At 40.0% G+C, this 23,275-nt stretch overlaps 1 protein-coding gene across 1 annotated transcript in view; it reads left to right on the top strand.

Moving 5' to 3' along the window:
* The window catches only part of sdk1a (sidekick cell adhesion molecule 1a), an 815,932-nt gene that overhangs the window by 669,387 nt on the left and 123,270 nt on the right, over positions 1-23,275 (top strand). Inside the window, exons 21-26 of the mRNA XM_080206403.1 lie at positions 4,800-4,991; positions 5,242-5,363; positions 9,183-9,292; positions 13,962-14,112; positions 16,239-16,476; positions 21,632-21,747. Coding sequence (XP_080062529.1) covers positions 4,800-4,991; positions 5,242-5,363; positions 9,183-9,292; positions 13,962-14,112; positions 16,239-16,476; positions 21,632-21,747 — 929 coding nt within the window. The remainder of the gene's footprint in view (positions 1-4,799; positions 4,992-5,241; positions 5,364-9,182; positions 9,293-13,961; positions 14,113-16,238; positions 16,477-21,631; positions 21,748-23,275) is intronic.

Genomic DNA, 23,275 nt, shown 5'->3' with positions numbered 1-23,275 from the left:
TGAAAGCCTTCCACCAGTCATGCAGTAGCCACTGGGGTGGTATTGCTTAGGAGCACTCAATAAAAGTTGACAGATGGCAGGCACCATCATTGGTTAATTCACTTTTGTATAGTTTGATTGATAAAGTTGGTTTGTATTGTTGTGGCTCTATTTCATCGTTGTGGCAAGAGGGGTCTGTGATAGTGACAGAGGAAGGAGCAGTGAACAGCTGAGGAGCGATCCAAGAAGATAGTGTGCGAGGTTTTTGTGCTCGGTAATCCACATCAAAAGCCATATTCCTGGCGCAATCGCCGACTTAAATATTAATGTCATCGTTAGGCTTCACACCACGCCGCCCCCCCCCCACTGGCAAGAATTGCATTGAGGCTCTGTTTTTGCACTGACTGCCGTAAGATTGCGACTTGCCGAAAAAATCGGCGCCAATCTCTAAGATCGCACTCACTCTCCTTATCATTAACATCTGTTATAGATTATGAATGAATTGTTGTCAAGGTCTTCCAGTGAACAGTACTTCCATATTTTCACAGTTCACTATTTTGTACTGAGTTTCCTTTGGCAGCTGATGCCAAAATCCAAAAATAATTTTCTGAATTCCAGTACAGTTTGCTTCATATTCTCCCTCAAACTGAGAGTGGACTGTTTTCTAAGAAGGTTGCCTGAGGCAATTTTATGGAGTCAACAAATTCTGTTTATTTCTGCAGCTGTCTTCCCTGACAAGCTTAGGCTCTGCACCCCTCTGCCGTTCCCTCCACTCCCCACACACATACACACACACACATACACACGTTCCCTCTGCGAAATTTCCAACTGCCAAAATAATTGATTGTATGGAAAAATTGCTGCGCCAAAAACAGACAATTATGTAGGGGGTGATTTGACCAAAACATTCTAAGTGCCTGGTGCGTAGTGCCAGGGTCCCAGGCTGGCACTGCCCAAGTGGCACTTGGCCTTGCCCCCAACCACCCATGGGTCTTCAATGGCCTCCGGTCCCTCCGGCGACACCATTACATCAGGTCCTCATTGGTAGGGACCATACATGATCCTCGCTGGTGAGGACCTCCATTCATGCCATCATTAAGGAAAGTGTGCCCAGGTAATTGCGTCCCAGGCTCACTAATAATGTTAAAATTGGCAAATGAATATTGCCAATGTTCCCAGATATTCCCAGATGCAAGGCTAATTACGCCAGCCGGTAACATCATGAGAAGCGAGAAACCTCTTTTACCTCTCTCCCAATCTTACCGGCTCACCGTACCAATCGACTGGTGTGGCGTGCTGGTAAGATCAACCCTTTTCAAATGTTTTTTGGAAAGATTGCATCCAAAGTGTGGAACTATTGATAGGAATTGGGTTTCGTTCACTGCAACTGAGCTGATAACAAATTAGCCAATTGAAAAAGGCTATGGTGGTTGCCTCCTCCCTTCTTCTTGCCCTCCTCCTCAGCTGCCCACTGTATACCTGCTGGCAAAGACTCATGAAAGCAAAATTGTATGTGAGGCAGCAGACCACGATGAATCATGTAATGTGCTCTAACATGGTGTTTGGGCTACTATATTAGCATAGAGAGAGAATTGGTTAACTGATAAAAGAAAAACAGTTGGGGTAAAAGGGGCATTTTCAAGACAGCAATTTGTAATCAGTGGAGTGCCATGGAGATCAGTGCTGGGGCCACAATTATTTACAATATACATTAATGACTTGAACAAGGGAAATGAATGTACTGTTGCCAAGTTTGCAGATGGCATAACAACAGGTGGGAAAGAAAGTAGTGAAGATGACAAAAATAATCTACAAAGAGATGTAGACAGGCTATGTGAATGGACAAAGACTTGGCAAACGAAACGTAATGTAGGATAATGTGAAGCTATGTGCTTTGGTAGGCAGGATAAAGTAGCTGAATATTATTTAAATGGAAAAAGACTGCAGAAAGCTCCAGCACAGAGGAATTCGGGGTCCATTTTGCATAAATCACAAAAAGCTAGCATGCAGGTTCAGTGGGTAATTGGGAAAGCAAATGGAATATTGGCCTTTATTTCAAAGGGCATGGAGTATAAAAATTGAGAAGTCTTGCTAAAACTATACAAGGCGCTTGTTAGACCACACCTAGAATACTGTGAACAGTTTTGGTCTCATATCCGTGCCATTGGAGGAAGTTCAGAGAAGGTTCAATAGATTGATCCCAGATACAGACGGACTTTCTTCGGAGGAGAGGTTTAGTAGGTTGGGCCTGTACTGATTGGAGTTTAGAAGAACAAGAGGTGACCTTATTGAGACATATCGGATTCGCAAGGGCTTGACAGGGTCGATGCTGAGAGGTTGTTTCCTCTTATGGGAGAGTCTGGGAAAGAGGACATAATCTCAAAGTAAGGAGTCACTCATTTAAGATTCCTTAGAGGTGAGAAGAAATTTTTTATATGTGGGTAGTGAGTCTGTGGAATTTTTTACTGCAGAGGGCTGTCGAGGCTGCTTCATTAAGTATTCTCAAGACTGAGATAGACAGACTTTTAATTAGTAACAGAATCAAGACTTGTGGAGATAAGTGAAGTTGAGGAATATCACATCATGATCTCATTGAATGGTGGAGCAGACTCGATGGACCAAGTGGCTTACTATGTCTTATGGTCTCATAGACAAGTACTGCAGGACTCTTGCATGTCTGTTCGTGCTGTAGAAGTGTTGTTTAAGCATACAGGTAGTCTACTCAGTGATGTTTCATGTTGCAGCATGGCTGTCGTTATATACATGCTACCCGTGTCATTATGGATTGAGAGCATAGTCATGAGACGTGTTACCAAGTAGCCACCTTCTGATTTCTCATGGTGCCTCAAATGCTGATGGTACTGCAGACTGGCAAGGAATAAAGCTTTCATGCCTGCTGCCACAATACCAGGCAATGAACTGCATGTTTTTCTGAGGATGATTGCCGATTGGCCAAATATTGGGAGAGTGAAATCCTTTGCAGTTGCGGTCGTTCTCTAAATTTACATGTGATGTCCTGGAAAGCAACATGCATGCAGTCATTGGCACCCTGCACCATGAGGAAGCCTTCTTTCATGGCAAAGCCACATGCTCACTTCACCAGTTTCTTTCTGGAAAGAGAGAATGCAATGTATTCACCTCTTTTTGCACACAGTACATGGATGACATCCTGGTACGTATGGCAAACTGCAAGATGTTGGAGATGTTTGCTGCTCCAACATGAGATCAATCCATGCAACGCAGTTGAAGGCCATGGTCACTTTCACAGACATTGACAGCTCTGTCCTTGTCTGCAGTGAGGTTGCAGATCTGGATGTAAGAAGTGGTAGATTTCCATCAGCACATCCTTAATGAAACAAGAATGGTTTCACATTGTTCCTCACTCAGGTTATACTCAGAGAAATACTCCAAGAGACTCTGGATGGATATGGCATTCTGCCAAGAACACTTCTCCCCCTCTTCCTGGATCAGGGGGATAGGAATAGGGGCTTAGATCAACCAGACAGTCAATATTTTTTCCCAAATTTAGGGGAGTCTAAAACTAGAGGGCATAGGTTTAAGGTGAGAGGGGAGAGGTACAGAAGGGTCCAGAGGAGCAATTTTTTCACACACAAAGTGGCGAGTGTCTGGAACAAGCGGCTAGAGGTAGTAGTAGAGGCGGATACAATTTTATCTTTTAAAAAGCATTTAGATAGTTACATGGATAAGATGGGTATTGAGGGATATGGGCCAAATGCAATTGGGACTAGCTTCAGGGTTTAAAAAAGAGGCAGCATGGACAAGTTGGGCCGAAGGGCCTGTTTCCATGCTGTAAACCTCTATGACTCTAAAAGTGGTCCTACTCTATGTTGACTGTCCTCATTCTCACCATCCTGCTGCTGGCCAAAGACAACAAAAGCTAAAGCAACCACAACTGGGCAAATGTTGTGGATCAAACCCTGAAGTGAGAACCAAGATCTTCATCATGTGCCACATCACTCCCTTCATCTCCATTTCAACTTTTAAGTGCAGAACAAATCACATCTATCTGCACAGCAAAAGCTGAGAGAAATCAAACAGCAACTAACCTGCAAATGGTTGATGATCCCTTCAAGTAGCACTGGTGGGGGTTCCTTCCAGCTGCTGAATGCATGTTCAGTTGTGCGAAGCTAAGACAGGACGTTAGCTGAAGTATTGAGGTTGAAGATGGCACCACTAAAATTAAATCAGCATTACACGCTGACTGATTCCACAATCTGCCTACTCTGCATAGTTTTGGTGCATGCTCCAGGGATAATTCATAAAGCTTTTTTTTAATATTAATGTTATTGTTAATGCTGTTAATGATGCTGAAACTGATGGAAAATAATGCAGAAGATAAAAAGGGGAACGGTTGGAAAATCAGATTCAACCATGTATCACAAAATATGACAGTTATGTGGAAGTCTGGAAATTTAAACTCTTGTGTAAAAACTTTGTGAATTATGCTTTCAGATATCATTTACAGATTGATATTATTGTGTGTACGTCCAGAGTTATTAAAGTTAAAAGTTGCACAAGGACATTATTAACGACTTGTATATTCAGACTGTATTCTCTGAATTTGTTTTCTGTACATGAACTGTCTTCAAAACTGCCTTGTGAATTTGCTCATTTCGTTATTGCCAGATCCATTTCTCTGTGGAAAGAATTTGATGCATGACATCTTAAATATATCATGTCACAGACTGACAAACAGAGTAGTGTTCACTGAAGGAGCATGTATTCTATATTGATACCAGCGTACTTACAAAATACTGACAGAAATCAATCTCCGTTGAACACCTTTCTGTGCTGTACAGGTTACCAGATTTCTTGGGAAGTGCATAGTAGAAATGAAAGTCGTTTGAGCAGCAAATTGTCAAATACAACACATGAATATAAGGTAACAGGACTTAGTTCCCTGACCACCTACACCATTGAAGTGGCAGCCATGACAGCAGCTGGAATTGGAGTTATGACATTATCTACCATCTCATCTGGAGTGCCACCAGGTGAGACATCTTTTCTTCTAATAGGGGTGTAATTGACAATCTTCACTTACTCACAACTTAATCATTTTAATTGATTAAGATTTATTAATAAATAAGAATATAACTCAGGCTCTACATTGCACAAGTTGCACGATTTATCCTTCAGTTACTTTCAGTAATGTAATATCCTGTTTGCCGCCTTGTTGGTGCTCAAGGTGAAAGGAAAATAAAAGAGATGATATTATGTATTAAATTTCTGTCTTTTTTTCAGAACTCCCTGGTGCTCCATCTAACCTTGTAATCTCAAATATTAGTCCCCGATCAGCCATGCTGCAGTTCCGGCCAGGGTTTGATGGAAAAACGTCTATCTCAAAATGGATAGTGGAAGGACAGGTCTGTGGCATATTTTTAGATGTAGTACTATGCAAAATAGTACATTTCAGCAATAGCACAGAACCTAGCATATTTCAATTGAGCAAGTCAATAGGGAGTGAGTAGAAACCTGAGTATGAGTTAGCCATTGATTAAACCTTTGTATTTTGCTTGAAGCAACTTATCAGCTCCCTATCACCAAGTTGAGTTTTCTAATTCACCTGGTAGATCTACCAGTTAACAATGAAGAATTGTGTTGTTTTGAGTCATAAATATCTGTACTCTATATTTTAGAAAAAATTTCTTATCGTGTGTTGCCACGTTAGTGAACAAACGACCAACATTTTACTGATGACTTAAAGTCATTTTTCAACAAATCTGTGGGAAATAGATTTCAATCTGCTAGAAACTGAACAAAGTCTGGAAAGTTTTAAATTTCATTGCAGTACAATATAGAACTATACTGAGGAAGTATCAGATCACACTCTTTCATAAGGTATTCTTACTTTTTTTCATTTCGAAGAAAGAAAGGTTTAGACAAACATCAAGCTGAGATTCATGTTTATGATTAAAGTGCTTTGACACAAGCAATAAGATCAGCTGCACAACTCTTTCCAAATCCCAGGAGCAATTCCACTTTTCCCCAGTTCAAGAATTAATTGGTCGAATGCCAATTTTTTAACTAATGAGTCTGCTTTCACTGAAGAAGTGCCAACACTCAGCAAATGGAGTAAAAGATAATTATACATTCTGATGTTTGCTAATAAGCAATTTATGGTGCACTCAATTTCTTCAGTGAGAACAGCAGCAACAGTAACATTTATATAATACTCCTCATTGATACCATTTTTTAAGTGAAAAAACTTGCACATTATCATGTCCTCAGAACATCAAAAAGCACTTCGCAACCAATGAGTTACCTTTGGATTGTTGTCAGTGTTATTACAAAGACAAATGTGGCAGTTAATTGAACAGAATAAAGTGCTCACCAGGCAGCGAATGAGATGAATGACAGCTTCATTGTGTTTTTTTTCTTCATGCTGTTGGATGATAGAGGGGGACATGTAGACAAGAGCAAGATGGAAATGAATTCAGGAGAGACTGAAGGCACAACTAGAGATAGTCTTTTGAAGGTGCGTAAGGGGAGATAGTAACATGGTTCCAGAGAAAGTACCAGAAATCACAATAGTGATTGCGGATATACCTCTGATGAAGGAGCATCACTAATCCAGACTGAAAAGAATGGGGATTGTGGATTGGGACCTTTGATTAGAGAAGATTACCCAACAATGAGAGATGATTAGGCTGTTAGGCATGAGGAGGAAAGAGTTAGGAACAAAAACAGAAAATGCTAGAATCACATGGCAGGTCAGGCTGCATCTGCTGAAAAAATACAGGTGAGAAATTCAACTCCACTGCACTGCCTCCGCCATTCTCTCTTAGAAATGGCAACCAAGCCAGCATCCTCAATGTGTAGTGAAAGGCTGTGAATTGATGCTGTTGTGGTCTCACGTAGCTCAGTCAGTTGATGTGAAACCAGGATACCAAATTTGAACCATGCAAGTCCTGGCAACTAATTTGTCAGTCTCCCAAGAATCAACTGGTGTTGAGCTGCATGAGTATTCCATAAAGGACCAAGGCATCCAAATTGGAGGTATGGCAATTTTTAACAACATCTGCCATTACAAAGTGTTTGGAAGCTCTCCGGTGTTTTTTTTTGGAGGTACTCCGTTGAGTTCCTTAATTTGGCAGAGATTGTAAAGAAGTAGGTAACCTGCCCATTCAAAGGCTCATGTTACCTGTCAACTTGGGAACCTGTCTCCTCCATGTTCCTTGACAAGAAGCTGCCTGGCAAGCAGCTAATGCACCCAGTACCTCGGTGAGCTTAATGCTCTCTTGTATGCTGCCCCGTCAAGGTCCATATTTGAGTTCTTTGCAGCAAAACCCATATTCAATCTTACCCTCTAGTGAAGTGGCAAATAAACCACTCTTTCTCCCTCTCTTGGGTGCAGTCCATTCATGCCTTCATAACTCAACATGTTCTGATCTTACTCCTGTACTTCACACCCTGATGTATGCAAAGAGCCATTAGCTGAGCTACTAGATCTGAGTATCAGATCAACCGACAAGCTTCTTCATTTGCATTGTGTTGCTGTTGCTCTGTTTCTTATTCTTATGCAGCTGTGGCTTGGCTGAGAGAAAAGATTGGTGAGGAAAGTGGGGGTGGGAAGCAAGAATTCCACACTCACACCATCAGCAGCTTGCTCATCACACAAGATAGCAGGAAGAGACTGGGCTTAAGTTGAAAAGGACATGAGGCAGGAACATAATGTCACCTTTAGTCTTCACAATGACATAAGAAGCCACAGTCTTTGTCCTGCAGTGTTTGGATGTGTGCCTGACAATATTGTATGAGGATGAGTATCCAGATGTTATGCATAATTCTGAGTGTCAGAAATTGCAGTTAGTTGGGTGATGGCATTGTGTTGCATGAGACCTTGGTGCTGTGACAAGTAGGAGATATAGGACTGATCTTAATGCCATTCCTGTGGAAGTTTGTTGAGGGGGAATTTAATTTGGAAGGAGGATGGGTAGCTTGTGGGGACCCCAATGCCTTCCCAAACATGTCCCAGTTAAATCCATATTGGAAAGCCTTGTGGACAGCTTTTTTGCCAATTGCCAGTTGAACCCTTAAGTGGACAATTGATGTCTACTTAAGGGCCTTAGCCTATTGCTGCCATTATTCACGCAGCTTCAGGCAGGGATACTAGATATGCGGGAAGCCCAATAAAGAAACAAACACTGTCGGGATTGCTAGCAAACTTCTCGGGGGAATGGGGAGGGATGATTCTATTTGTTCAAAAGCACTCAGTGCCTAATCAAAGAACCTAGTGTTGGGAAGAGGTTAGACCACAGAGAGCCAGTCTCATGCCCTTGCTGCTGACTTCCATTTCCCCCTCCTTACACATCCCCATTCTGTGATACCCTTTCCTGCCATCACTCACCTCATGCCTGGGTTCATCGGCAATCCTCAACCTCAAATGGCAGTAAACATTAATTACCGATTCCTGCATGGTGCTGCAGAGCAATGGCTGGCAGTTCCTCGGAGTGAATCCCTGTGGTCCCTGATGGAAGAGCTACCTCTGCCCAGTTAAGTGCCTGATTGATTTCATTTGGAGAAACTACTTTCTATAAACAGAGCATTGGACTGCTCGAACTCAAGCAGGAAATTCCTGGTGCTAATCTTTGAAGATTGGGGAAAATCACAAGTGTGCTGACAATGCAAATTTACAGACATTAACTGAAGATACTGCTATCACCAGCAACAAGTTCTGACCTTGGAGTTAGGAGTTCCTCTTCACTAAGGTGGAAAATACCTGACACATCCAAAATTAATATGTCTTTTCTCAGCTAAATCGAAAAAGCAAGCATGGAGCAGTCTAATGTTCAATTCTTTGGGTATTAGCAATATGTATATGAGGATATGAAATTATTATTACACAAATAGTTTGTATATAATCTGTTTTTAAAGAAGCATTTATTTTAATATTACATTCTACCTAAACTTTAAAATGGATGCAGCAAATTAATTGCATTATCTGGATTATGACTTTACTGTACTTTGATTTTGTAATAGCTAAATATCAATTGTTTTAACTTTCTAAAACAAAAATATCACATATTAAAACTGTAGAATCACAATTTTTAAAAAATGTTTTATCTATCACTTGTCTGCTTATATTAATGATAGAATCTCCTATTTTAACAATAGTCTAACAATGTTTCCCTCTTTATTACATAGATTCCAGCATCAATTACATTTCATGTTTTTATCCTCAGATTGGAGTGATTGGAGAAGATGAAGAGTGGGTTTTACTGTATGAAGCAGAGAATGAACCAGATGCCCAGATGTTAGAGATCCCAAATTTAACTCCTTATACATATTACAGGTGAGTCAACAGACACTGGCATGTAGAGTTTTATATTTGTTTTAACCTTAAGTTAAGCACAGTCTTTATATTTTTATTCACTCTTGCATAAAGCTTCTGTGGAAAATAAAATGAAAGAACCTGGGCAAATGACTCATCAGAATGTTAGCACTGTGCCATTGCTGTTTGGTTTTCATCTATCCCTGACTTAATAGGTTGAAAGAACATAAGAACATAAGAAATAGGAGCAGGAGTAGGCCATCTAGCCCTTCGAGCCTGCCCCGCCGTTCAATAAGATCATGGCTGATCTGTCGTGGCTCAGTTCCACATTCCCGCCCTCTCCCCATAACCCTTAATCCCCTCGCTTATCAAAAACCCATCAACTCGCGTCTTAAAAATATTTAGCGAGGCAGCCTCCACCACTTCAACGGGCAGAGAATTCCAGAGATTCACCACCCTTTGAGTGAAGAAGTTCTTCCTCAACTCCGTTCTAAACCGCCCCCCCTTTATCTTGAGGCTGTGCCCCCTAGTCCTACTATCCTTTCTGAGCGGGAAGAGTCTCTCCACTTCTGTCCATCCCATTCATCATCTTATATATCTCAATGAGATCTCCCCTCATTCTTCTAAACTCTAACGAGTACAAGCCTAGTTTATTCAGCCTCTCCTCATAGCTCAACCCCCTCAACTCTGGTATCAGCCTAGTAAACCTCCTCTGCACTCCCTCCAAGGCCAAAATATCCTTACGTAAGTGCGGCGACCAAAACTGCACACAGTACTCCAGCTGCGGCCTCACCAATGTCCTATACAGCTGCAGCAAGACCTCTCTACTTTTATATTCAATCCCCCTCGCTATGAAGGCCAGCATCCCATTAGCCTTCCTGACCACCTGCTGCACCTGCAGGCTGGGTTTTTGTGACTCATGCACAAGGACCCCGAGGTCCCTCTGCACCGTCGCCTGCTGCAGTTTTTCGCCATGTAAGTAATAGTCCTTCCTACCATTATTCCTACCAAAGTGGACCACCTCGCGCCTGCCAACATTAAATTCCATTTGCCAGTTCCTGGCCCATTCGCCCAGCCTATCTAGATCCTTCTGCAGACTCTCCACACCCTCCGCACAATTTGCCGTTCCACCAATCTTGCTGTCATCAGCAAATTTCGACACCATACACTCGGTTCCCTCCTCCAGATCATCTATATAAATGGTAAATAGCTGAGGCCCCAACACCAACCCCTGGGGCACTCCACTAGTCACCAACCGCCAATCTGAATAGCACCCATTAACCCCCTCTCTCTGCCTCCTGTTTGACAACCAATCCTCTATCCACGCTACCACCCTACCCCCAACTCCATACCCCCTTACCTTCTGCAATAACCTCTTGTGAGGTACCTTGTCAAACACCTTCTGAAAATCAAGAAAGACCACATCCACCAGCTCTCCTCTATCCACCGCCCTAGACACATCCTCATAGAACTCCAATAAATTTGTCAGACACAACTTCCCCTTAACGAAACCTTGCTGCGTCTGCTCTATCAAGCAATTCCCCTCAAGATGCCTCGCTACTTCCTCCTTGATGACGGATTCTAACATTTTACCTACAACAGACGTTAAACTAACCGGCCTATAATTCCCTGCCTTTTGCCTGCCAGAGCGTCAAAGAATAATAAGAAAGCGTCAGAGAATAATAAGGTCTGCATGTGGAATAATTGTGGGAGTCTGAAGGCAGGTATGATAGCATAGGGTGGTAGAAAGGAAAAGTGAAAACATTCATGTAAGTTCAATAAAGGGCATTCCATCAGAGGTTGGGATTAACACATTGTTGGACAGTATAGATGGGGCTTTATGTCAATCCACCTGACAGCGGGTGACAAAAATTAATAAAAAATGATTTTGTTCCCCAAGATACTTTCATAAAATCGTAGAACAGAATCATAGAGTTCCTACAGTTGCAGAAAGAGGCCATTCGACCCATTGAGTCTGCAATGAGCACAATCCCACCCAGGTCCTATCCCCATAACTTCATGCATTTACTCTGTCTAGTCTCTGTGATGCTAAAGGGCAATTTAGCATGGCCAATCCACCTAACCCATCTTTGGACTGTGGGAGGAAACCCACACAGACACGGAAAGAATGTGCAAATTCTGCACAGTGACCCAAACCAGGAATCAAACCTGAGTTCCTGGAGCTGTGAGGAAGCATTGCTAACCACTGTGCTGCCCCAAACTTTGTTACTTTGTTCACATTGAGTACAAAAATTCACTGGAACAAGAAAAACTATAACTCTATTGTTAAAGGAAATGAGTAGAAACATATTTCACCAGTTTTCTTTGATTGCTTCAAGATAACCTCTGTAGTGCCTCGTAAATGTAGACCAAGCTGTACCCATACTTTATGGATGTATGTTTTATGTCAACATTCTGCCATCTGCTTTTCAACTGGGCATTCTTGTCCCTGCTGCAAACCAGCAACTTCCAAGGAAATAGTTTGAAGCATCCATGTCATCAAGGGAAAATCAAGGCTTTTGAAGGGCCCTTTGTTGTCATAACAAAATGAAATATGAAAAAAATTAATTCATTTGTGGTATGGTCATTAAGACTAAACTGACACAATTCCATTCACGATACTTATTCTGTCACTCAGGAGCAATCTGGTCATCTTGTTTCTGGAGATGCAAACTCTGTTATGTGGGTGGTCTTGGCAGCTCATCCATTTTAGCAGCATGCAGGAACATTAAAAAGAAACTCACTGACTTGTACTTGTACTCATAATGCAGATGTATATGGCAAATAGAAATTATTTAATTAATTACTTGCAGCTCAAAATGTCACTCTTGTGATTAAAATAGTGTTGCACCTTTGGAATCCAAATACGCTTTCATTGTGAGGTGCAAAAAAGCCACATTCTTCTTTCTGCCTACCAAAGCATATTTCTGGATGACTTCAGCCGCATTTTGTTACTTGGATATTTTTCACCTGTATTGAAAAATGATTTCACATTCTATCATTCTTAAAACAACAAGTCCAATCACTGCACCATAAGCTGAAATTTGGAAGTAAATTTAACTTCTGAAAATGGCTTTGTCTCTTGTGGGTAATGGATCTGTCATGCTTGTTCGGACAATGGATTTATCATTTTTATTCAGGTACTACAATAATTGACTAAAGTTCCCTATCAAATATCTAACCAGTATCTGGGGTAGTTTTCTGTTGTGCCTTTTCTATAGTTAGTATTTGTTCTGTTTAAGACAAGTGTTCGCCATGATTGATCAGTAGTATTTGGAAGTAAGCTAGATGGAACATCTGATTGGCATAGCTTTTTTTCCCATGAGTGGTTTACTTAAGATTTTCAAACTAGAAATAAGGAAAAAATTAGATAGAATTCCTTTAAATGTACATAAAGCTTTCCATTTAATGACAGTCACAGGGTGAGATTTTGCTCAAGCTTGTCATTACTCGTTAGGGAGTGCATTAATCTGCATAAATAGAAATTCCTTAGATTGGTATTTCTGTAGCTTGGTGTCACGTGGTGCTCCTTTGCAGCCAATCAATGTGATAACTTGCTCCTGTGGGGGGGGAAAAATATAATTCAGGAGACTGATTTACCTCATGGTCTTGTTTCCATTTTAGAAAATTTGTGATAACTGAAAAATATCAAAATAATAAATGGATGATTCCTCCTGAATGATATTTTATTTACTTCAGTTAAACTGATTTGAAAGGAAAGAATCAAAAGCATTTAAAACATTTATTTTATGTGCTAATAACATTAGTATCTAAGCATCAAAATTCACAATACACCCAAAAGCTAATGAGAGGTTTGTCCCATCCTGCTACCTTTCCAAAATTTTGGTTGCCTGTTTTTTGTGACCATTTAAAAATGTTATTTTGTTATCTCTTTTTATGGGTTCCTGATGACCCTGCAACAAATTGTGGCTGGAAGAATAGACAGTTTGTTGCCACTTTCTAATTAGAAATTGTCAACTGGCAATTGTACCTCTGATTGTTTGCTATATAGGTGCACAAGTTTGTGGGATACTGACCTATACAAAGGATTTGTTTACCCCTGATGTGTGCTGATTTCACTATTATCTGTTAGAAGTTTTTTGGACTTCTACTACAAGTGAGGGAAACAGGGTGTTGGGTGGAGGGTGTAAGCCAAGGTTTTCACGACTGAATGCTGTCCAGTAACCCTCACTGTAAAATGTGTGCATCTGGACACAGGATGAGGTCAGGATTAGATGGTATGTTTTGTCTGGTCAAAATGCTCCCTTCTTGACCTCACCTGTGAACATTAACCATGGACATGCTTTGGCAGAGGCAATTGGTAGATGCAGTATTTTATGGTGCATGAAGGAGAAAAAGCAAGAAATTTAAGAATAACTATGACTTAGTCTTCAGCTTTCTGTACTTACTCTTGTGGGGGCATGTGTGTGTTATTTACACATCTCTCAATCACTAGAGCGCAACAAAAAAAATTTAGCTATGTCACTAGACTGCCTTGGTAAGAGACATGATTTCAATCATGTTGAATGGACAATCAAATTTAATAAGTAAACATAATATGCCTGACTACCTGCCTAATGGGAAAATTGCATTTGTGCTTCTGGTAGTCTTGTAAAAATCTATATTTGATTTTTCTCTGAACAGTGAACTTAATCCTTGTGTTAAATGCACATCATTATTTTGTCATTAGGTTTCGAATAAAGCAGGTGAACATAGTGGGCTCTAGCCCTGTAAGTTGGCCTTCCCGCGTAATCCAAACTCTGCAGGCTCCACCAGATGTCGCACCTGCTAGCGTAACAGTGCGAACAGCAAGTGAGACAAGCTTATGGCTTCGCTGGGTGGTAAGTGGAGATATTGTGTTGACATGATGGGAAAGGATTAATAAAATACAGAGACCCATAACTTCCAATCTCCAAGGAATCAAGGATGTTCTGAGGATGCCTCCTGGAAGTCCCCATGCAAGGCCTGTACAGGAACTTCCTAGGATGTTTAAACTTTCGATGGACAATTACCCTGCACAGGGAACTTGCCGCAACTCCGAGTTTGCTCAAAGACTGTGGATTGTTCAGACTGTCTTCCCAGCTATTTACCCAGAAAATTAGATTTCAAATTAAAACCACTTCTAACCCCTGGATAATTGCAGTTCTAATCCACAGGATCTTCCAGGACCCTTCCAAACTTGCCCCGCAAACCTCCAGACTACCTTCCCAACCCCTGTCAACTGATTTCCCCCCCCCTCCAAGTACACCCCTATCCCCACAACTACCCTTCCATCCCCTCTGACTAGCTTTCTATCCTCCTCAACCATCCTCCTGGTCCCCAAACTAGCCCCCCTACCAGACTGACCTGAACCTCAGGCTTCTGTTCTGCAGTCTAAAGTATAAGCGCCAACTAACAGTATTTAGTAAATGTTGCTTTTAGTTCGATCATTACAGTTTTAACATGTGAGATCCTGCTGTTTCATCCTTTCAGCTATTCACTGGAAGTTCAAATTTCTCTTAAAAGTCATCAGACTCTGCACAGATCATAAGACCTCATCAATGAGCAACTTATCAATGCTCTGAGTGAAGGAAATGATTAGTTCTGTTCCCCCCAGACTCCTAGAATTGTGGTAAAGCCAAAGGAAAAAGAAATAATACTGATTATAGTTCCTCAGTATTCTTCATTGAAACATTTCATTTTTGGCAAAGTTCCAGCTAGCCTGCTGCTGATTGCTTGGCTATTGAGTAGCCAAGAAAAACCACCTGAGGTTTCAACAGCACTGTGCCTCAAGCAAACTTAGTGCTCAGCTCACAGGACGAACTCAACACATGGCAAAGATTTGTTATCTTGTGTCCGAATGAAGGAGGAATTTCCCATCCTCTGCAGAATTCCGAAATTTCTTTTGAAGCTGTTAGTGAAAGCCCCAAAGCTTAGCCCTGAGGATGGGTGAAAAGATTTGTTTTAAATCATTGTTACTAAAAAATAATAGCCTGCATCTTTCACTGGTAACAAATATTTCGCACCTTCCCAAAATGACCTGACCTTTATAGTTTGCAGCAGTTATTTCTTCTCTGATTTGCAGTTACGCGATATGTACAATATAGACTCTATACCAATTTTGCTGAAACTTCTATTCGAAATATATCAGAAAGTTCCTCTTTTCTCTGAGTCAATCGCAAGTCTTACTTATTAAATTTCAAAGCCATTTCCTAAGGTTCAATACGAAAGCATTTGATTATTTTAATAGATTAATGCATTATGGTCAGCCTTTAATAACAATCAATTTTTTGACAATTTTGAATTAGTATTCTATTTCTTGGGTCTTTTAACATACTTTGGAAGTGTAAGAGATTGCAATTGTTTCATCTTTTTTTTAAAAACATTAAGAGAAAGTTGCACAGGACAGTATACTAGAACAAATAAATCCAGATTATAAAAAGCACACAATTTGTTGTTATTGCCAGGGAAGGCTTTCCCCCATGAAGAAGGTATTTTGCTCAGATTTGTTTGGGCAGTTGTTCTTGTTCCTGCTGCAAAGTGTGTTGATCACTTGTTCATAGTGATTACAGGAAAATCAGTCAAGGAGAAAAGAACACTTGAAAGAGTTTGCTCAGTTGGCCATCTTTTTCTGGAGTTTACTCCATCATAGTTATCGTTAAATCGACAGTGCAGAAGGAGGCCATTTGTCCCATCACACCTACACTGACAACACTCCCACTCAGGCCCTGCCCTATCCCTGTAACCCCACATATTTACCCTCCTAATCCTCTCCAACATTTTACAGGCTCCATTTTCTCTTCAATCTCAAGTTTTATTGACTATCATCTTCAAAGGAATGAGCAAAAAAAATTTAAATTGAAACAATTAATGACTTTGATTGCTGATAAAAGTTGTCAAGCACCACTCTTGGCTACAGAGCAGAATTGTATGTTAATCAACATGTATCTTTTGTTTCTGAATTTGCTTAAAATCTGTTTGTTCGCAGCCTCTTCCGGAGTCTGAGTATAACGGTAACCCCGAATCAGTTGGATATAGAATTAAAAAGTGGAGACTGGATGGTCTGGGAACACCTGTAACTCATATTATTAATGATCGCTTGGAACGGGAAACCACCATTGAAGATCTGGAAGAATGGACTGATTATATATTCCAGATCCAAGCCTTTAATGCCATTGGTTCAGGACCTTGGAGCAAACAAGTCCGAGGGCGTACAAGAGAATCAGGTACTGATGCAAAAAACAGGTTTAGGAAGTTATGATGGGGCAGGCAGCAAGAGTTAAACGGCCATTTTCATGCTGTTATTAAAAATATATTCTTTGTGCAAACTTTAGATCGTATTAAGGCGAGAAATGTCCATACTGGGAAGTAGAATACTTTCCTAATTTTCTGAGCATCAAGTACTACTAAGTCAGGCATAGCACAGATGGATACAAGGTTAAGTTGTTCTCTTTCTGGCCCAACACTGACCCTTAACTGCAGCCTCTGGGAATCATATTCTACTGCATGTATGATTTTCTTTATCCATTTTGCACCGCAACCAAGCTAATGGGTTGTTCTCTATTTTATGCCCTTGGAGCAGTATAACACAGTAAGTTATCCTGTTAAACACTGGATTGAATCTGTTAATTGTAAATCAGTTGTGTTTAATTATATGAGGGTGGATGGCATTTTTTAGTGTTTCACATGAGCACACAGAGACACTACTGAAACTGGGGGCGGGGTGTTAAATTAGGAGGTATGAGCATGTAATGTTTCACTATGTAAATAAATGTTAGTCTGAGTAAAGATTGGCCCAACAACTGGCTTTCTGAATTATCATAGTAAGAAATCTCTCAACACTAGGTTAAAGTCCAACAGGTTTATCTGGTAACAAACGCACTGCTCCTCCGTCAGGTGAGTTGGACTTTAACCTGGTGTTGTGAGACTTCTTACTGTGTTTACCCCAATCCAACGCTGGCATCTCCACATCATTTCTGGATTATAACAGAATCTGGGCAGAGTCTTGTTTTGGATGCTCATATAAGATATGGGCCCTGATTTTACCAGCACAGCTGCCCAAAGCTTGTAAGATCGCATCCGAGGCCAACAGGGAATGCTGGTCTGCGAGCCTTGCCCACCCCAATTTCAGGGTAGCCGTGCTGGTAAAACCAGGGCTGTGGACTCAGATCCAGGATGCAAAAGCAATATGATACACTGTAGCATTGTTATCTTTTTTTCACAATTATCCTACAGAAATTCCAATCCATATTAAACATAATTTGTAATATTTTCCAACATTGCTTTGATATTTGTACAGTATAGTGTACAGTTGGTGCTGATAGAGGCTGGCTTTACAGAATGATTCAGACTGACGTTCAGATGGCATTGAATTAATGTCAGTGGAGTTAAAGTTGTTCACCTACAGTGTTCAGCAGCTTTGTCATTGCAACCATGTATGCTAATTCAGATTCCTACTACTGCTGGGCTCAGTGAGCTGTGTAACTCGCCCAAGCCAACTCATTCAGTGGTGTCATCATCATTCAGAGTTCAAACAAAATATTCAAAAGCATCAGAAATGCATGGAGAACATGAAAGCTGTCTTAAAAAATGTAGCTGTTTAAAGCATCAGAAATACACAAAGAACATGAAAGTTTTTAAAAAAGCAGCATTGTTTAAAAGCATTACTTTTTCAAATCTATTGGTGCAATATTATTCTTAAAAAAATGAAAAAGGAAAGTCAGTGCTTTAGATAACATCTCATTAACATCGAGGTATAACAAGCAGTGTACCACCAAACCACAGACTTGAGCTTTGTAAGAATATTAATAGCGATTTTCCAAATTACATATTGTATATTGCTCATTGTATATCATTCAAAACTCGCTTTTTAAAAATAAGGCAAAAAAGACTAGCATTTATATCGTGTTTTTCATAACTGTGAATGTCTCAAACCACTTTACAACTAATTAAGTACTTTTGACATGTAGTCACTGTTGTGATGTAGGAAGCACAACAGCCAAGTTACACATGTTAAAATTATTGTTCATACATTGAGTAAAGGACAAATCTGGAGCCAGTCTTCTCCTTAAAATAGATTTATTCACAAAACCACAGAGCACAGGACAGATCTTCCTTTTTCTTCCCCCAAATCAGTGTAAATTATTCTTATAAATTTAAGAATAACTCCCTAATCTTTCCCCAGTTAGTAACAGCTATTCTTTCTTATAAACTAAAGCATGCACCTCAGGATTCGTGTTAAGAGCGTATGACAAATTCCCACAAACCACAAAATGCACATGATTAGATAAATATTGGCCAGGACACTTTGGGTAACTCCCTTGCTCTCCTTTGAAATAGTGCCATGAGAGCTTTTATATCCAACTGAACAAACAGATGGATCATTGGTTTAATGTCTGACCCAAAAGAGGGTACCTCCAACAGTGCACCACTTTCTCAGTACTTTGTTGGAGTGCCAGCCTTAATTTTTGTACTCCAGCCCTGGACCCCTTGAACCAAGAAATTTTTGATTCAGAGGCAAGTATGCTACAAACTGAGGCATGGGTAACACATAAATATAATGTAAAATAAATTAAAATCATTGGGTAAGTTGCACCTCACTAGACAGCTAGGTGACTAAATCATTTGTCAGACAGTTGAATTTGCGTGCCTTTTTTTCCGAGTGATTTCTGTTTACCTTAACCTGGTTCAAAATTGGATAGAGCAAAAATATCCTAAATCTCAGGGGAGAATCAGTACTTTCAGTGCAAGCCCTGAGGCAGACTTTAATGATAGCTACAGAACATCCAACTCAGTCTGTGCTGATTAAATAGTGGAATGTGACAGCAAAATCCTGAAAATGTAGAGACAGTTACAAATGAAACATCCTCTGTCAATAAAATTGGTGGTGTTAAGTAGAGTGTGACTTGAGCAAGGATTAAACTATAAACTTGAGTTTAAAGTCCAAATTAAACATATTTAAATGCGCAAACTGTAGTAAGTCTCTAATATCATGAATGTCAATACCAAAGTTAGAATGGGAGAACTTTGGTTTGTGCTTACCAATACCAATACCAACAGGATAGTTAAAGTGTTCTGAGTCCTGTTCTCAGTGCCAGTTACTATCCATGGCCCCTGTTACAAAGTGCATGGGTGTAGAGACTTGAATGTGATGCCTTGCATGAGCAAACAGCCCATTTACATTTGCAACCCTACTTCACCTAAGAAGAATGGTTATTAAGTATTGAAGGTTTGCCAACACCTATGAGACCATCCATCAACAAGAGTTACTTATGGAAGTAAGAAAAAACTGGATTTTATTTGTACAATTCTGATTGCCTGCTTGTGAATACATAGTGATTAGAATTAGAAGTAAAATATTGATTGAGTTCATTGTTTTGAATATCCAATTTCACTTTTCCTTTGTACTTTGATAATTATTGTAAGGTGAGGGAGCTTGACAAAATAATCATAAGTGAAGTCTGGATGCAGTGAGATTAACGTGCCTTTTCTTGCTCTAAACTTTGTTCTTATTCAAGAGTGCTTTCAGTCTTATAATGATTACCAGTCTTCACTCAGTTGATGTCAATTTACCTCTGTATCAACTGATTGTGGGTTCATGCCCCACTCCATATAATGAGCACATAATCTGAAATAATATTCCAGTCTGATTCTGTAGAAGTACATTATTGTCAGATGTGCATTTTTGAATTAGCCATTAAGCTGAGACCCCGTCTGAAATTTACAATGAACATAAAAGGTCCCATGACACTATTTGAACAAGGACAGAGCTATGCTGGCTAACGTCTATCCCTCAACCAATATCACTGACAGAGCTTCCTGGTCATTTATCTTATTGATGTGTGTGATCTTGCTATGTGGAAACTGTTCGCTGCATTTCCCGAAGTTGTAACAGTGACTACATTTTTAAAATATTTCATTGGTTGTGAAATGCTTCAGGACGTTTAGAAGTCATGAAAGGTGCTATATAAATGGAAATTCTTTATTTGATATAATAGTTACTTTGATCGCTTGTGACTCCAATTACCAGTTTCTGGCATGCTCCCTAATTTTGTGAAACTATCGCGTATACCTTATGCAGTGATTTCACTTGTAGTAAGGCTTGTGGAGAAAATGATTAAGCAAATAAAAGTAAATAAGTTAAGATGGAAAAGGAGGAGCAAAAACAAACCGACTGTTAGCTTAATAAAAGAAAATGCAGATGCTTGAAATCTGAAAACAAACAGAAAATGCTGGAGAAAATCAGCAAGTCTGGCAGTATCTGCGGAAAGGGAAAGATAGTTAACATTTTGAGTTCAATATGATTTATTCAGAGCTCTGAAGAAGAGTTAGGCACTCTTGAAATGTCAATGTCTATTACTTTGATGTTTTTTGAAAAAATTGTATGCACGCTAGTAATTTCGGTGTCTAGGTACTAGATATAAAACATACAATCAGATATGAGGTGGAAGTCAGTTGAATAATTAAAATTTCATGTTAACGTCACTAGGATTTACTGTTTACTTGGCAGAAGTTGGAGTTCTGGTTGATTTTCTCCTATACGAGAGCACCCACCTGAGATAATTAATTCAGCTATGAGTTACTATGAAGGTTTTATTACTTGTTTGAGATGGTGGCCATTGACTGTTTTTAATAATGCCTCTTTACCTGATCTCCAAGCGATGTGTGACAATGCAATTGATCATCTTCTCACTTCAGCAATACATTCTCCTAGATATCGTGGAAGAGATCAGTGATGCTTCATGTGAGGAATTGCAGTGTGATTCATTGTAATCTTGCAGTTAATCAGAAACAAACTTGGGATACAATCCTGAATTAATTGCAACAAAATCATAAAATTATATTGTCACGAGTTAGCTAATAATCTGAATGGACTCTTAAGTTGTACATTGCATTGTCTAAACTGCCTCATTGGCCTAGATAAGAGTGTGAGAGATAAAAATGGTCCTATTGAAGATGCATTAATAAAAAGCAAAACCAAAGTTGATACCTTTGATAAGAGCAATCTCAGCAAAACTGATTTTAAATTACTTCCATTTTAATATGTTTTAGATTTAATAGTGACACACGCAAGTACAATAGAATTATGAAAAGGCATCAATTAAAAAGTAATGTAAATTTTGTACCGGATAAGCAACTTTTTATTTGTCTTACTGGTGCCGCTGAAAGGGAATGAAGTTTTGGGCGGAGGGCCAAATTCTCATTTGCACGTGCAGCAGCGAGGTCACAAATAAGATGGAGAATCAGATCCATGATACCCATTTACTTAAGTATAGAAGGAAATAAACTATTGGCCTCTGCCTCAACGTTTAATGAGCATGGAAACCAAAATAGTTCCTATGGTTTAACTCTTGCAATGATATTTCTTGTTGTTACTTTCAGTTCCGTCAGCTGCTCCAGGAAATGTTACAGCAGAGGCTGTGAGTTCCACACAGATTCTGGTCATGTGGGGACCAGTCCCAGAATCTGATCAAAATGGACTAATCTTGGGATACAAGGTACTGTACTGTGTACCATACTTTAATATACAAATAACTAAAAAGATTGACCAGCAGGTTCACAAGTCTCCTATTCATCTGTGTTACAACTGGGAACCACGGCTGCCAATGTTCCTGTGCCACCAGCAGCCATGCAATCCCCTAGGAAAAGCAGAAAAAACAATTAGGCGGCAACATCCTGTTGACCACAAAGGGACCTGCAATATCCTGATGGAGAAAAACCAGGAAGCTTAAATTGCAATGATCAACTTCAGAACATTCTCCCAGCATTGTTATGCAAGCATCGGTAACAGAGAGAAACTTTTAATTCAACATTCTACAGCATTTTGAGTTAAAAAAAATTGTTATTCAGTAGATTTTATTGTGAGGCAAAGGGATATTAATGAAGATCGGGTACAGATTAGACAGTATCTAGTAGAATGGCTGGATAGGCAAAAGCCGCTGAAATGACTGTTCCTACGTACCCAGCAGTGTACAGATTGGGGTTGACAGTAGGTTTATATATTGTTATACTGTGTACCTATGAAATTCAGCTCATCAGTTTTAATTCTCCTGCTGTGAAATGTAGTTATTCCAAATGAAGATGGAGTTATATAGTTAGTATGAAAGCTATGACCTAAAATGCTTTTGCATGAAATCTGCCTCAGCCCTCAATCAGCTTCAGCTCAGCTTTGCATATGCTGAATGCTCCATTGCTGAACTCTGAATACCTTGTTCACGTCTGTGTCATTAGTATGGTGCAATCTTTATAACTTTCATTATTTTTGTAACTCTGTCCCTCAAATTAATTCCTTGCTATGAATCTTTAGGGGGTTGCAACACCAGCCTGATACATTCATGATTAAAAGAACTAAACTCCAGAAGTGTGGTGAGAGTGATATCAAGGCCATATTTGACTGAATATGGCATCAAGGAATTCTAGCAAAACTGGTGTCAGTGGGAGTCAGGGAGGAAAATGCTCTGTAGTTTGAAGTCACACGTAGCACAAAGTAAGATGGTTGTGGTTGTTGGAGGTCACTCATCTCAGCTCCAGGAAGCACTCCAGGAGTTTCTCAGGGGACTATCCCGAACCGAGCAATCTTCAGCTGCATCATCAATAACTTTCTTCCATTGTAAGGTCAGAAGTGGGGACATTCACTGATAATTGCACACTGGTGATTGCTCAATGTTCTATTCACAACTCCTCAGGTACTGAAGCAGTCCGCGTCCAAATGCAACAAGACCAGGACAACATTCAGGCCTGGGCTGACAAGTGACAAATATCATTAGGTCAGAGGCTAGGAATCCTGCACGAGAAACTCACCTCCTGACTTGCCAGAGCCTATCTAGAATCTACAAGGCACAAGTCAGGAGTGTAATGGAATACTCTTCACTTGACAAGTGCATTTCCAACAACTCTGAAGAAACATGACACAATCCAGAAAAAAAACAAGTCACTTGATTGGCATTACTTCCACAAACATTCACTCCCTCCCACCATTGATGCATAGTGACAGCAGTGTGTCCACCTACAAGATGCACTACAAGA

This window comes from Carcharhinus amblyrhynchos, chromosome 18, assembly GCF_965287045.1.
Source record: "Carcharhinus amblyrhynchos chromosome 18, sCarAmb.v2.hapA, whole genome shotgun sequence".
In the NCBI taxonomy this organism is placed as follows: domain Eukaryota; kingdom Metazoa; phylum Chordata; class Chondrichthyes; order Carcharhiniformes; family Carcharhinidae; genus Carcharhinus; species Carcharhinus amblyrhynchos.
Note: the sequence above shows the minus strand (reverse complement) of the source record. Positions and strands in the feature narration are given on the sequence as shown.